A 14,843-nucleotide genomic window follows, 5' to 3' on the forward strand; every position below is an offset into this window, starting at 1 on the left:
GACTTGGCTTTAGAGTTTCTCATCTACTGTAGAACATCTATTATCTTCCTGGAAACTTGAATTTTAATCATATTATGTAACTATTATTTTTTTCCAAATATTTATGTGAAATCACTTTTATGGAAAAAAATGTATGAGCTTTATTTAGCCTGTACCTACTCCTAAGCATACTGTTCCCAGCCCTCTCTATCTGTTTGAGGATGGAGATCCTAGGTCATATTGATAAGTAAGGTATTTAGGATTTTAAGGAGACTGCAAACAATTGTAACCACTGGAATGATGGGGAAATGACATAAAATTGAAAATTATTAAGGAGAGTGTGGGAATAAAAGGGAAGTCAGGGGATCAGATGCAGACCTATTGCCAAATATTAGGCAGAGCTCAGGGAACCCCGAAGAAGAGGGAGAGGAAGGAGTGTAGGAGTCAGAGGGGTGGAGGACACCACAATAACATGGCCCACAGAGTGAACTAAGCAGAGTCATAGGGGCTCCAAAGACTGACCTAACAATCACGGACACTGTATGGGTCTCGGCGAGGCCTTCTGCCTAATGTTATGGTTGTATAGCTTGGTGTTTTTGTGGGACTCCTAACAGTGGGAACGGGGGTATCTCTGACTCTTTCTCTTGCTTTGGAACCCCTTTCCTCCTACTGGATTGCCTTGTCCAGTCTTGATATGACCAGGTTTGTGCCTAGTCTTCTTGTAATTTGATATGCTGTGTTCAGTTGATATCATTGGAGCCCTAATCTTTTCTGAAGGGAAACTGAGGAGGAATAGGTCTGAGGGAGAGGTGAGGTGAAGGACAACTGGGAGGAGGGGAGAGAAGGGAGGAAGGGGAGGATATGGTCAGGATGTGTTCTATAAGAGAAAAATAGATACATAAACAAACAAATAAAAAATGAAGTCAGAGTAGTCATTTATTTAAATTTTTGCAGTGCCAGTAATCGAACCCAGGTCCCCATGCATCCTGTTAAAGTGCTCTATTGCTGAGCCACATGCCCAGTCCAATAATTACTTAAAATTGGCAAGATCTTTCATAGAGTTGTTATTGTTCCCTTAGTAGAAAATCTTGATGACCAGGTGCTCTTGGACAAACAATGCACTGGTTATACTACATCGGACGAGGGACAGTGGGTGTTCCAAACCAGACTTTCATCAAATTCTCAAAGAAATCCTTGCCTGCCAGAGGTTAAGAACCACTGTTACAAAGAAAAAAAAAAGGACAGATCTTAGGACCACTCTGCCCAGTTTTCAGATCCTGAAATGCACACAGTAGGCAAGCTGGCTTTGAACCGTTGATCTTCCTGTCTCACACCTGGCTCAGGAAATGAAGCTTTTATGTTCAATGCCTCATACACACTCAGCCCTCAGAAATGCTAATCTCCTTAGTATATACAAGATTTACACTATAGATAGGTTCTTTCTTTCTATTAGAGCTTCTACCCTTTCTTCTAAGATTTCCTATGTAACTGGTAACAGGTTGCTGTTTCCTTTCCATGTTATATTTCAATTACATTTATTAACATGACACCTTAAAGATATTTCTCAAGCTCAGAAATATACGCATGCATTCGCTGTTGGCAAAGACAGAATTATTTAAATACCACCACACCTTGGCTTGTTTCCATTGTAAGCCCATATTTCCGTGAGAGCTAGGAGGGGGGAAAAATCTCTTGAATTGAAGAAGATATCTGATCCTCTTAAATGCCACATGAAGCAGCTTTTATAAAGAGAGCAAGCCGTAGATAATCTTACCGATTCGGTGAAGGAGGCTTGAAGGGGTTAAAGTGGAAGGCTTGTACAAACTTTGCTCTCTTATCTCCTCCCTCCCTCTGGGGCTTCACTCTGGCTCAGGCAGAGCTGAGCTGAGTGGAATCGCTACCTTTCCTGCATTCGCTCAACTGTTGCCAGCAAAGGAGGAACCAGGGACTTAACTAATTCAGGCTGCTTCCATTCAAATGTTCCAAAAGGGCATCTACACAGCCAGAGACCTCGCAGTGCTCTTTGCAGCTTAGAAGAGGCATCAGAAACTGCATTCTGGAGCCGTAAGTGCTAACTGGGATCTGAAGTAACTAACTGAAGGTGCTTTCCTGCTTTTCTGAAAAGACTGACTCTTCAGGAAGATGAGTAAGAAAGCGCACTTCGCATGGACAAAGTCCTGTTTCTTTAGGTAAGGAGATGCTTGAAGGTTTCTGTCTGTTTTCCAGATACTCCAGAGATGCTCTGAACAAGTTGTCTGCCGGTGCAAGCTTCAAAGGGGATATTTAAATCGCCAACCGTACTCGTTCTGTGACTCAGGAAAGGTAAGAAAAATGTGGAAGTACAATGATGCTATTCACGCGGAGGAGAGAATGATTTTTATTTACCAGCAGGTGTGACACTGTCTGCGGCAGAAAAAGCAGCAACTGCCACTTGTGCAAGCTTATTACTTTCTGTCTCTAAGCATTGAAGGAGCATTCTCTACTGACATTGGTTTTTCATAGGCTGCTAAGAAACTCTAACAGTACCAACCTCCCTTAGTTTCCTGTCCCTCATTAGGCAGATACTTGCAAACAGAATGTGTTAACTCTTGAAAGTGCTACCAATTAACAGCTGGAACTCGCTTTTCCAAATTGTTCCATTGATTTGTTTTCTCCCCAGGTTTGTGTGTCTAGATTTCAGCTCTGAAATTATATAGCAGGTAGCACGGAAGGAACTATGATAATGGCCCCGGGGGTTGTTTTTAGGACTTTATCAGTAACAAGAAAAAGTAACTATTGGGCTATCTTAATAACCAAAACAAGGATAAATTTACCCTGATTTCTGTATCCCCAGAGCTGACCTTAATGTCTGGAATTTGATTGGCATTCAATAAAGTTTGGCTGAATAAATGTCAGTCTGATATTGTAGCCCTGAATAGAACATTTTTGCTTTCATTAGAAATAGGTCTCACACTTGTGATCCCTCTTGATGTGAGTGGAGAAAGAAATCGCCACATTGTCTCCTTATTATAAGGAGAAAAAGCCATGATCTAAGAATGTGCATAATTTTACTCCTATGAGGCTAGGTATAGGAAACGTAGCAATCCAAATCTCACAGTAAAATACAAGATTCTCATCACCAAGAATTTTGTTTACCGGGTTAATGATGAAATATGCAAAAGGAAAAGCAAAGTTGCATTCACAAGAGAGCTTGAGTACTTTATATACAGTGGAAATGAAGGAAAACAGGTAGGTTAGTACTGACATTGCCAGTTAGCTCTAGCAATCTCTTTTCCTTTCTTCCTCTGTTCTTTCCTAATATTTTCTCTTCCTTCTCTTATATAAAGAACTCATCTCTTCCAACCCCCCCCCAATCCATCACTATCTAAACCCACCTTGGCATTCTTTCTCTACACTGTCCCTCCATATCATTTCTTTCCTTTCCTAATTTCTTCTCCTCTGTCTTTTCCTGGTTTCTCACTTTTATGCCCCTGTTCACTCTGACATTTCCCCAGCAATACCTTTTTTTCACTTTTCACTGAGACTAGAAATGAAGTCATATTCATATGATTTCCAGAAAAGAATACAGGGTAAGAAAATAATTCTATAAAAAAAATCTATCCACAATAATCCCATCCCCAGAATGGACAGAAATATTGTGGAGGAAAAAGAAATATTGTGGGAGTGTTTGTTTTTTCTTTCAAATAGTGCTGAACTTTTTATGTAAAAATTCTGTTATCTGTGCAATTCATTAATATTGATTAATTAATTAGCCAAGACCCGCAGCACAGCTATTTGGAGAGCTTTTCTGTGACATTCTCACTGATAGAGGAACACAGTGACAATTCCCTGATCCCCTAACTTTTCATTTATTAAATTCAAAGGCTTTTATTAATTTTAGAAATGATACTAATACACCTATCTGAACCCAGGCATTTATTATCATACAAACTACAGAGGCTTTAAGAAATTATATCATTCATTTTCTAACCATCAAAGCAAACATATAAACTGACACTTGTCTGATACCTTTGTTACCTAACCTTCATCAAGCGTCATAGAATTCTGATAAGTATTTAATAAATGTTCAAACTTAAGGAAAATGCATCCTCAATGATCTAGGAGGCATGAAATGGCCTCTCATTCATTAACAAAAGTCATATAGTTACAATTATACTTTCTAAACATTATACTGGAGGATATGACATGGAGGTGAACAATTAACGAGCATGTATGAGATCCCCACAGCAGCCAAAAGACAGATGGGGTAGGAAAGGAGAGAGAGAAGGAGTTTAATGCATCCCTGTAGGTTTTCGGAAAAGTGTATAAGTGTAATGAAGTTTCATTTCCTCATTATCTAAATGATTATTTCTATAATTCCATATTATACTCTGAAATGTAGTCTCTATAACATAAACCATTGGGAAGCCTGAGAGGAGATGAGACAGGAAAAGAAATTCAGGCTTTTCTCTCAGTTGTCCTGTAAACCCTCATTTCCTAGGGGTACTGAGTTTGTGAATCCAACCAATGGCAGGATCAACCAACAACAGAGTCAAAATATTTTTTAAAAACATGTCCCTACTGAATTGTACAATTCTTTTTTTCTCCTCATTATTCCCTAAAAATAGGTATAATAATATATTTACTATATGCATTGTATTAAGTATTGCAAGTAATCTACAGATGGATGAATGTACACAGAAACGTGTATATCAATTATATGTAGATTAACCAATTTACATAGGATATTGAACATGCTTGGATGTTTGGTATTTATTCAATTATTATTGTTCAGATAATGTAAGTAGAGTTTAAGAAGAAAGAAGATATTGTATAAAAACATCAAGGAGTGTATAAAACATACCAAACAGATAATCGACAATATCAGCCAAGGTTATTTCTCTAGGAGAGGAATGAGTGAGAATCAATATTGAGGTGAGAAAGCTAGGTCCGTTTCATAAGCTGAACCTTCAAGGACAGGATTCCCTATGCAGAGATATAGAAAGGGAGAAGAAATTTTTCCAACAAAAACATGAAAGGAAAGAACTGGGTTGAGTGAGTATTACTGGAAAGGAGGATATTAGAAGGAATTAGGGCAGCCTGGACATCGATAATCTTACATATCAAGCTATGGAGAATGAAGGGAAGTCCAGCGACAACAAGAAGCCTCAAAGCAATTTGGAGCCTTTGTCATTCTATTGTTATGAGACTCTCAGAACTGAATCACACATTAATATAACATAGGATAAAAATAACAAGTTGAACATTGCATGTGAGCCAAAAACATTTCAATTTTTTTCATTGTACATATTTATTATGTGTGGTACTGTGTTACATCAACACACTTCACAAAAGTGTATATTGTACACTGAGTATTTATCTCCTGTACCCTCCATTGCTTTTCCTCTAGACACTTATGTCTCTCTCTCTCTCTCTCTCTCTCTCTCTCTCTCTCTCTCTTTCTCTCCTGTGTGTGTTGGGTGTGCTTGCGTGTGTGTGTGTGTGTGTGTGTGTGTGTGTGTGCATGCGTGTGTGTGTATGATTTTTGTGTGTGTGATTTTTGTTTCTATATAAACATCTAGGACCTGTAGGTAAGAGAAAACATGATCACTTGTCCTTCTGAGACTGACTTAGTTCGTTTAATGTGAATTTTCCAGTGGGATCCATTTTCATAAAACCAACATAACTTTGTTCTTCTTCATAGGTGAAAACACCCTATTGTATTTAATAATTTCTGTTTCTTTATACAGTCCTTTGTTGATAGTTTATTTCAGATTTCAAAAAATATACCCTAACATGGCTTAGGCATAGGTTTCTGAACAAAATTCAAGGTATTGGATATTGGATACTGCTTGAAAGAAGTAACTAGGGGCCTGAGATGAGGAAAACACATTAATGACTATTGTCTTGCAGTTGGTGTCTGTTCACAGGGGTTTCTCTATGGTTGTTCACTGCATTCCCTTAGTAAACAAAACACTTGAATTTACTAATGATGATAATGTGACCTAAAAATCAAGGCATATGATTTACCAAAACCTGTGTATTTTAGCTACCAGGCCAACTAGGAAGATACTCTAATCCTAGTGACATTTCTTTGATGGTTTTGATGCATAACAAATGCTTCGTTGTCTTTCTGCTTCTCATCTGGAAGGTGTGTGGAAAAGTAACTTATAAGACTCAAAGTTGGGAAATGTATGAAGTTCTTATTTCTAGATTAGTCTCATTCCTTCTTCTGTTGTCTGTTGTCTGCTGCCCCCCCTCCCCCTTTTGAGAGGAGTTACGACAGCTCTCATGTAGTCCAGGCTGGCCCTGATTATTCTATGCAGCTGAGGATGGCCTTGAAGTCCTGGTCCTCCTGTCTCCACCTCTTGACCTCAGAGGCATATACCGCCAAGACTGGCTCTAGTGTAGTGTGTAACACTCTTGATGAAAGGAACCACAGGGAGAATGTTGGTTGGGAATGAAAGCTACTCGGACTGACATCCTATCTAAGAAAAACAACACATTTAATACCCAAATGAGTGCTTTGATCAAAAGATGCTTCTTGTGTGAGTTGCCTGTGACTGCCAAGAGTCTTGAACTTGGAGCTCTCCGTTCTACTTGTAGAGTGGTGCTTCTAGGTCTTGGCTGCATAATAAAATTACCTGTGAAGTTTTTAAGCAGGACAGATATTCATCTTCCACATAAGCTGAATGATTCAAAACCTATGCAGAGAGAGAGAGAGAGAGAGAGAGAGAGAGAGAGAGAGAGCACTCTAGAAGCTTAATAAGTAATCCTGAAGTACACCTATGACTAAAAAGCATTCCCTAAAGAATATGCTTAGAAACTAAGTGGTAACTTGCTACAAACAGAAATTTCAAGGTCCTGTCCCTGGGGATTCTGACCAGGACTCAAGGGAAATGACCTAGGAATTTGCATTTTAACTAGCATGCCCAGGATGCGTTATTCTGGTGAAGAGATTTCTCTCAACTCCCACTAAGAAATATTATCACAAAAAGCCCAGAGCTGCAGGGTGCTTATTCTGTGTGTTCCTTTCCTGAAAGCTTCGTAGCACAGGTGCATAAACTAGGTGTGTTAAGGCAACAGAAATGGATGCTCTATGTGGCACAAACCTCAAATCCGTGCACTGGGAAGGAAGAATCAAGAGAATTTCTGCAAGTTTGAGAATAGTCTGGCTTTCACAGAAAACCCCAGGCCATAGTGCTACATAGTGAGCCTCTGTCTCAAAAATAAAATGTATTCACTTAATCTGGGAAGCTGCCTAGACTGCCACTAATGTAAAGCCAGGCATCAGCTGGGAAGCACATCCTTGGGAATCTGTAAGGAAGAATCCTTCCTAGCTCTGTCTAACCTCTAGTGTCTATTTGCTGGCACTCTTTGGCATTCTTTGGTTTGTACATACATCACTGCAGTCTCTGCTTTGGTCTTCTCCCTGTGTGTCTTATAAGGATTATCAGTCACTGGACTGTGGCCAACACAATGACCTCATCTTAATTTGATTACAACTGCAAAGGCCTTCTTATCACATAAGGTCAGAGTCCCAGGTATAGGGTTAACAAGAGCACACACAAAACCTGCCCATAATCAAATCAGACAAAATGCCAGCACTAAGAAAGGGAAATGAACACAGGATCCCACCCCCAGCCAAGAAGCTATTAGCAATTGATACGTGCTGGGAAAGGGAAAAAAACATGTTTTCTCCAATGGAATGTCATTGGGTATCTGAACAACAATCTAGGGTAGGGAGACTCCATGTCCAGGAGTAGTTTGCCAGAACAAAATGAGCTCCATGCTCTGTGTGTGTGTGTGTGTGTGTGTGTGTGTGTGTGTGTGTGTGTGTGCACTTTTTTGATTTGTTGTTTTTATCTTATTGAGTTTTTTGTTTATTTTGGACTTTCATCTTTTTGTATTTTTAAGAGAAAATGAGAGGAAGAAAGAAGGGAAAATATGAAGTTGGGTAGGTAGGGAGGTGAAGAGTATTTAGGAAGAATTAGAAGAGGGAAAGGAATATAATCAAATTATATTATATGACAAAAATTTAATAGAAAAACCAAGGCTTTCGAGCAATCAATGAAACAGATCAACTGTCTAGAGGAAAAGCAATTCCTTCTTCACTCTTAAAGATCAGTGTTCAGAGAGTCGCATGCTCAGAATGTGTATTTGTAGATATTGATGCCAGACAACCACATATCGAATCACATGTAATTTTAAGTATAGCAAGTATGTATTCTAGACCATTAGATCCAGGAGAATACAAGTCGACCCCTCCTCTCTCATTTCTAATGACCAAGCTGGCTCTGTGTGAGAAGTAGGGAACTGAAGTGGGGTTACTGAGATGCATGTGAATCACACAAAATATAGCAATGAAGACTAGGGAATGTAAAGTCAGACTGAAGTGCTCCCAGTAGTGATAGTGAGTAACATGACTGTGACTGTTGGACCTACTTCTATTAACACTCTTTAGGTCTATTAAAAAGAGACAGAACGAGGCTACACAGCCAGCAACTGCTGCCGTTGCCTACAGAAGTGTGACAAAATTATGGTTGTTTCCATTGTTTATTTGAGTCCCTCATATTCTGGTTTAATCTTTGAAATGGCGAGCAGAACCGTCCTATTTTCAAAGAGGACTGCTTTTACCAATAAGGACAAGGTTCTGTCCTTCTTTACTGAGAATAGGCACACCCTCTAAGTCCTTTTGGTTTACAAAAATCAAATCAAATGAATATCCTTGTACACAAGCCCAAATGAGAAAGACCAACAACAATATTAGGAAAGCCTGAACTTCTGAACATTCTGTGATTCATTAAAGTGAAAACTGGCACGGGGACCTGGAGACTGAAAAATCAAACCTCGAAATTTAGGTCTTTGTTTCAATGGCAGGCTTTACTGTGCTTCTCAGTCCTGGTTGCAATTTACAGTTACTTGGGGAGCTTTAAAAAGTTAACACTGCTTGAGCCCCATCCCAGACCAATAAAGTCTGAATCTCTAAAGTCGTACTTGGATGATTAGTATCCAAAAATCTAAGCTGGGGATCAGGATCTGTATATTAATAAGAACTCTAGGTAAATCTCAGGATTGGTCAGCATGAAAAACACTTTATTAATGTAGCCTAGTAATTAGCTTTGGTTTAGTGTGTGCTATTCTTTCCCATCTTAATGGCCATCTCCTGCATTGGAAAAGGACATTTAGAATTATATAAAGTCATGTTTGTTTGTTTTAAAGCTAGTTTTCAGGCGACAAACTAATTTGCAATACATTTGTTCATATCTATCTCAAAATAGTTTGCCACTTATTCCTTAGATAATTGAACCCTTCTCTCTTTTATTTATTTTCAGGAAAATTAATCTGTTGAAGATTCCTAACAGTCGAATTCTCTGAGCCCTGGCCAGTTGTCAGCATCTCTGAGACCTCCTCCTCCTCCTCCTAAGTATCAGAGGGTGTGACAACACCTTCCCTGCTGGATGGCCACAAAGCTGTAGAAGGCTCATTTCCTGTATTCTTATATCCTTCAAGCTGGGAGTGTGGCAGGAACATTACAGTCTCAGACCTTAGGAAAGACTGACAAATTCAGGCATAACAGGGGAAAACTCAGTTAAAATGCACCAGAGACATCCAAAACCTTTAGCAAACAGTCTCCCAGAAGAACCCAATTAAACCTCCACCATTAGTCTGCAGATCTAGGTGAGCTTTAGATAAAAAGGAGCCTTTTATCCTTTTAGAAAATAAAAAGCAAAATGAAGATTCTTGTCTCCATACCAGTATTATAAAGTAGTTTTACCATATTTATTTTCCCCAGTGTGAGAAGGGAATATAGATTTATTTATTTATATATTCATCTATTTACTTAGTTAAACTTACTAAGAAGTTCTGATAAAGCAATTATGGAAAGGGCTGCTTGCTAAAGGGAGGGGAAGAACAACAATTGGCAACTTAGAAGACCACGTCCTTCTTGCTTACACACTACTGATTTTGTCCTGTAGCAGATTGTTGGAACAATACTTTCCCAGACAAGCTAAGGGACTGTGGAATGCCTCGAGGGCAATAGAAATCAAATAGAAGCAAATATCAAGTCTTGAGTGATGACGGAGGTACATTTTAAGTATCATGGAAATCTCACGGGACGGGCTCATTTTCCCACTCTGGCAACAGAGGTTGACACCACTGCAGACAAGTATTCCAACCTGTACATGTATGTAGGATTATTCCTGAGTCTCCTGGCCATTCTTCTCATCCTGCTCTTCACCATGCTTCTTCGGCTCAAACATGTCATCTCACCCATCACTGAGAGCACCGAAAGTGTTCCTCAGTTCACAGATGTAGAGATGCAAAGCCGAATTCCCACTCCTTAAAGTCGGGATGATGGTGAGACTCGGCAAATATGAGCAGACCCTGGCATGCTGACACCTAGGGAGGCTTCCTTTCTCACATGAGACTTCCCACATAACAACAAGCTGCTTGTGTTTGATGCTGTCATCCTGCCTCTTCACTGTGCTTATGAGACCTCTAAGAGGCTTAAGAGTCATTCTTTTAACAGAATATGGGAAATTGCAGCTGGCTGGGCTGGCAGGTTTCCATAGTAACCAAAAAGAGCCTGGGCCTTGAACAAACCTCAGACCACAGAAATTCATAAACAGCAGTCGTTAAAACACGAGATTCCCTGAAAGCTGCAAGAGTGAACAAGACTTTACCTTTGAATGTGTGAGGACCCCTCCCCCAGAAAAATGACAGGCTTTAATCTATTACCTTAGCCCTAAAGAATTGCTTCCCACATAACACAGACATCTCCTGACATGGAGCTAAATCACGTCACAGGTGACTGGTAAGGATTGTTCATCTTTCCTCAAAAGAGCATAGGGTTTCTTCAAAACAAAAGAGGATATTTAAAGAACCTATTACAATTTAAAGAGAAAATTTGCAGACAATGTCTAGTGAACAAATGTGTATATTGTATCTGTGTTGTTACTGTGACTGAGTGTGTAAAAACTCAGAAGACGGCAGATGTATTACTACATTCTAAGACAAGGAGCTGCCTCCAAATCAAGGAAAAATTAAGTCAAACTGTTCTCATGATAAGGATTTCTACTTTACACATGCAGTTTCCTTATTGCCCTCCCACGATTGAGTTGCATATGAATATGAACTTGATTTGAAGGCGGACTTGGCAAAGAAGACCCAAATGTATTTCAAAGCAGAAATGAAGTGGTCTTGGGATCTGTTACTGGATGACTGTGACTTTGACCGAAGCCTGCCAGCTTTCTGGGTCTCACGTTTTTCTTGCTGAAAACTGTTCAGAGAGCTATTTCCTCATCAGTTTTTAGATATGAGCATAAGACAAACTGAGATGAAGGGAGATAGGACTAAAAGTTACCCTGCAACAGATTCTTTATAAGATCAATGTCTTCAAATATTACATCTGTCTTTCCCAGAAAATGTTCCTCCCTTCCCCATCCCTGCCAAACAAAAAAAAAAAAAAAACTGAAGTGTTCCACTTATTATCTATAAGAGAAATATATTTTGAAAATTTCCATTCTCGTGAGTAGCTCTAGTGTGCCAGTAATGGATAATTTAATTAAAAAAACTTGACTTTCCAAAATAAAACCAAAGGAGATGAGTGACGTTTACAAATTAGAAATTGCAAAATTGGTTATAGTTTTGCCACCAAAGACATGGTATACCTGTCTTAGATTTTACCTGCACACACACACACATGCTCACACACACACACACACACACACACACACACACACATGCTCACACACACACACACACGCACACATGCACACACACACACACACACACACACACACACACACACACACACACACACACACACGAATGAGCTGTCCCTTGTAATTAAAGCGTGGTCATCAAATTTCATGGAATTCCCTTAGGGACCAAGCTGCTGATATAAAAATGGAATGGATGCGAAACATGGCACCTGTGCCAGGCATGTATCATTTTAGTGTGCAACCAGTTTAGGTTGGTCCCTTTACTGTGATCTAAATCTAGCATGGTGGTGAAATTCCCAAGTGCATTCTACTTTTATCCACAGTCATTTGCCAATGCTCGCCTCTCCAAGGGGCTGCACAGTGTAAAATCCCCACATGAAGAACTAAACTTAGCAGCTAGGCTGCCTGCCACACCTGTTACAACTGTGCACCGTCAGAGAGAGCAGCTGCATTCTGCATGATTCATAAGAAATTAGCAGGTAGGCTAAGACTTGGATAGGACTTTGAGATTTATATTTTCCAAAATGCAAAGTCACTCTTACAGGAATACATATTGGTTGGTTAAGTTGTGTCTATATCTGGTACTCAGACTCCATGGACTTTTAAAATGTTTTACTTTTAACCTTGCATTGGCTGGCAATATAGCCAAGAACTTAAGGGCACGGGTTACCTCCTCCCCCCATTCCAGTTTCTCCTTTTTGTGCTCACAGTATTCAAATGCACTTTACAGTAGAGAAGTCAGTGGCTGGAAAATAGTAAATCTAGTTACACATCCAACAACAGTGCACAGCAAGCTCCACACTGTCTTGCAGAACCCGATAAAGATGCAGTCTGCATTAGCGCACCACCCCAGCCTAAACTTCAGAATATTAAAATTGCTTTGGAAGTACTACGCTAGGGGATGATTCCTAATTTATGATCACGTTGCTCACCAAGCAAACAACCACCCTCTTTCATCACAACAACCCCTATGGGATCCAGATCTTAACTTAGCAGTAATCAAGCACACAGCAGAGATTACACCAAAATAGTAATGTAATTCACCCCAGTTTCACGTGATATGATATGAATGGAAATGCATTTAAGCAGATGTGTCATCGTGGTAACTCACAAGGTATTTGATCTTTAGGAAAATACACGGAATGCTTTTATGACAGCAAAGAAAAGAACATCTATCTCTATTTCTATTCAAGTATGATGTATCCTCAAATGTATTAATTAGCATATTACCACTTTAAAAGTCAGCTTATAATAATCAGTGGGCACAATTCAAATTTATTTTTCTGTGCAAAATAGAGACTTGACAATTCTCTGCCCCATTCTATTCTCCCTCAAATGGCATACTTTCTGAGATATGAACCGTTAGGTCATTTACATGTACAGGACTCTATTTTTTAAAAAAACACTTTATTGGGCCATATGTATATTAAAAATGCTCATATGTCAACAATTTCCAGCAATTTAGCCTGATACAAACACCACCTGAATTCTCCAAATAAAATACAATATTAATACGGGTTCTACTAATGATGTACATTGCATATATTTCAGGGTCATTAATCATATGAAACAAGGCATATTGCAAAGGGTTATGGATTATATATTGAGCAACAAATTCTAATGTTAAGCAAGTAAAGATGGGTTTATCCAGTCTCACCTCTCCATCCTTGCCAAATTCAAAATTCTGGACTTCAGTAACTAATTTTGAATGTGCAGATCCCACAATATTTATTAAATAGGTAGAAGGGGTCCATTTAATACATTTAAAAGTTATATTAAGTAATACATTTTATTCAACCACATTTGTACAGGGTAACTGTGGGGTTTTTTGTTTTTGCAAAAATGAAAGTTGTGTGGGAAAATTGGAAATTCTTTGGTTTTAACATGATTTTACTTGAATTAGATTCACATTGTATTAAAACAGAATCAGATTTATATTAATGTTCAGCATGTTGCTTTGATCCCTGTATAATAAGCGCTGACGCTTTTGTTTGCTGGTAACAAATGTCTGTCCTCTGAAGATGTAAATGGCACCGCATTAGCTTCTTTATTGCAATATAAATTATAATAACTGTGACATATTTGTGGGATTTATCTTTTGGAGGCCTCATTATTATTTGGTATTTCCTAACTTCCCAGTTTTCATTCTTTTGCCACTTGCAAACTGATGGGCAAACTTGTTTATTTAGCATGATATGAAAACTAGAATACCATTTGACTATGTAAATGTGAGTAAATGTGAAGGACAAGTGAGATCACACACACACACACACACACACACACACACACACACACACATACACACACCACAATAGGATTTTTTTTTTAAAAATAGACTTCCATATTTTATTTTATGTGTATAAGTAGTGTGCCAGCATTTATGCATGTGCACCATGCTTATGCCTGGTCCCCTCAGAGGTCAGAAGAGGATTTCCTGTCCCTGGAACTGGATTTAGGAATGGTTGTAAACTACGTGAGTACTAAGAATCTCCCCTGTGGAGAGGGGCTCTGGAGACATGGCTCAGTGGTTAAGAGCACTGACTGCTCTTCCAGAGGCCCTGAGTTCAAATCCCAGCAACCACATGGTGGCTCCCAACCATCTGTAATGGGATTCGATGCCCTCTTCTGGTGTGTCTGAAGACAGTGACAGTGTACTCATATAAAATAAATAAATACATCCTTAAAAAAAATCCAACCTGGGGCCTCTATAAGGAAAGGTGTTCTTAACTTCTGAGCCATCAATCCAACCCGATAAGACACATTTTAAATGCAGCTTCCATTTTGTGCTTTCATTCAACAGTACAGGAGACATGAGAAATTTGTAAGTTATTCATACTTCTACAGAAACAAAAATCAAGACTGCACAGCAAGTCGTTGAGCTCCTCCTTTAGTATTCAGTACCCTCCCCATGCTTGGCTTTCTGAGTACTGAGTACATGTTTCAAAGCTATCAACACATCTGTCACACAGCAACTCTAGAGATATTAATTATCCATCCCCAACAACTGAAAACAAATTATCACAATTCTGCTGTCATTTTTAAACATAGTCTTATGTATCCCAGTGTGACTTTAAATTCATGATGTAGCACAAGGTAACCTGGAACTTCTTATGCTCTTGCCTCTACCTACCCAATGCAAAAAGTACAGCACTATAT

At 39.1% G+C, this 14,843-nt stretch overlaps 1 protein-coding gene across 2 annotated transcripts; it reads left to right on the plus strand.

Annotated features, from left to right (window-relative positions):
* The first annotated feature begins 1,721 nt into the window (after window positions 1-1,721).
* On the plus strand, window positions 1,722-13,768 carry Sertm2 (serine rich and transmembrane domain containing 2). Of its 2 annotated transcripts, none has more exon segments than NM_001354555.1 (3): window positions 1,722-2,043; window positions 2,206-2,301; window positions 9,294-13,768. In NM_001354555.1, a coding segment is annotated over 1 exon segment (270 nt). In that variant the 5' UTR covers window positions 1,722-2,043; window positions 2,206-2,301; window positions 9,294-10,037; the 3' UTR covers window positions 10,308-13,768.
* The last annotated feature ends 1,075 nt before the right edge of the window (window positions 13,769-14,843 follow it).

The sequence above is a fragment of the Rattus norvegicus genome, chromosome X (genome assembly GCF_021556685.1).
Source record: "Rattus norvegicus strain SHRSP/BbbUtx chromosome X, alternate assembly SHRSP_T2T, whole genome shotgun sequence".
Taxonomy (NCBI): domain Eukaryota; kingdom Metazoa; phylum Chordata; class Mammalia; order Rodentia; family Muridae; genus Rattus; species Rattus norvegicus.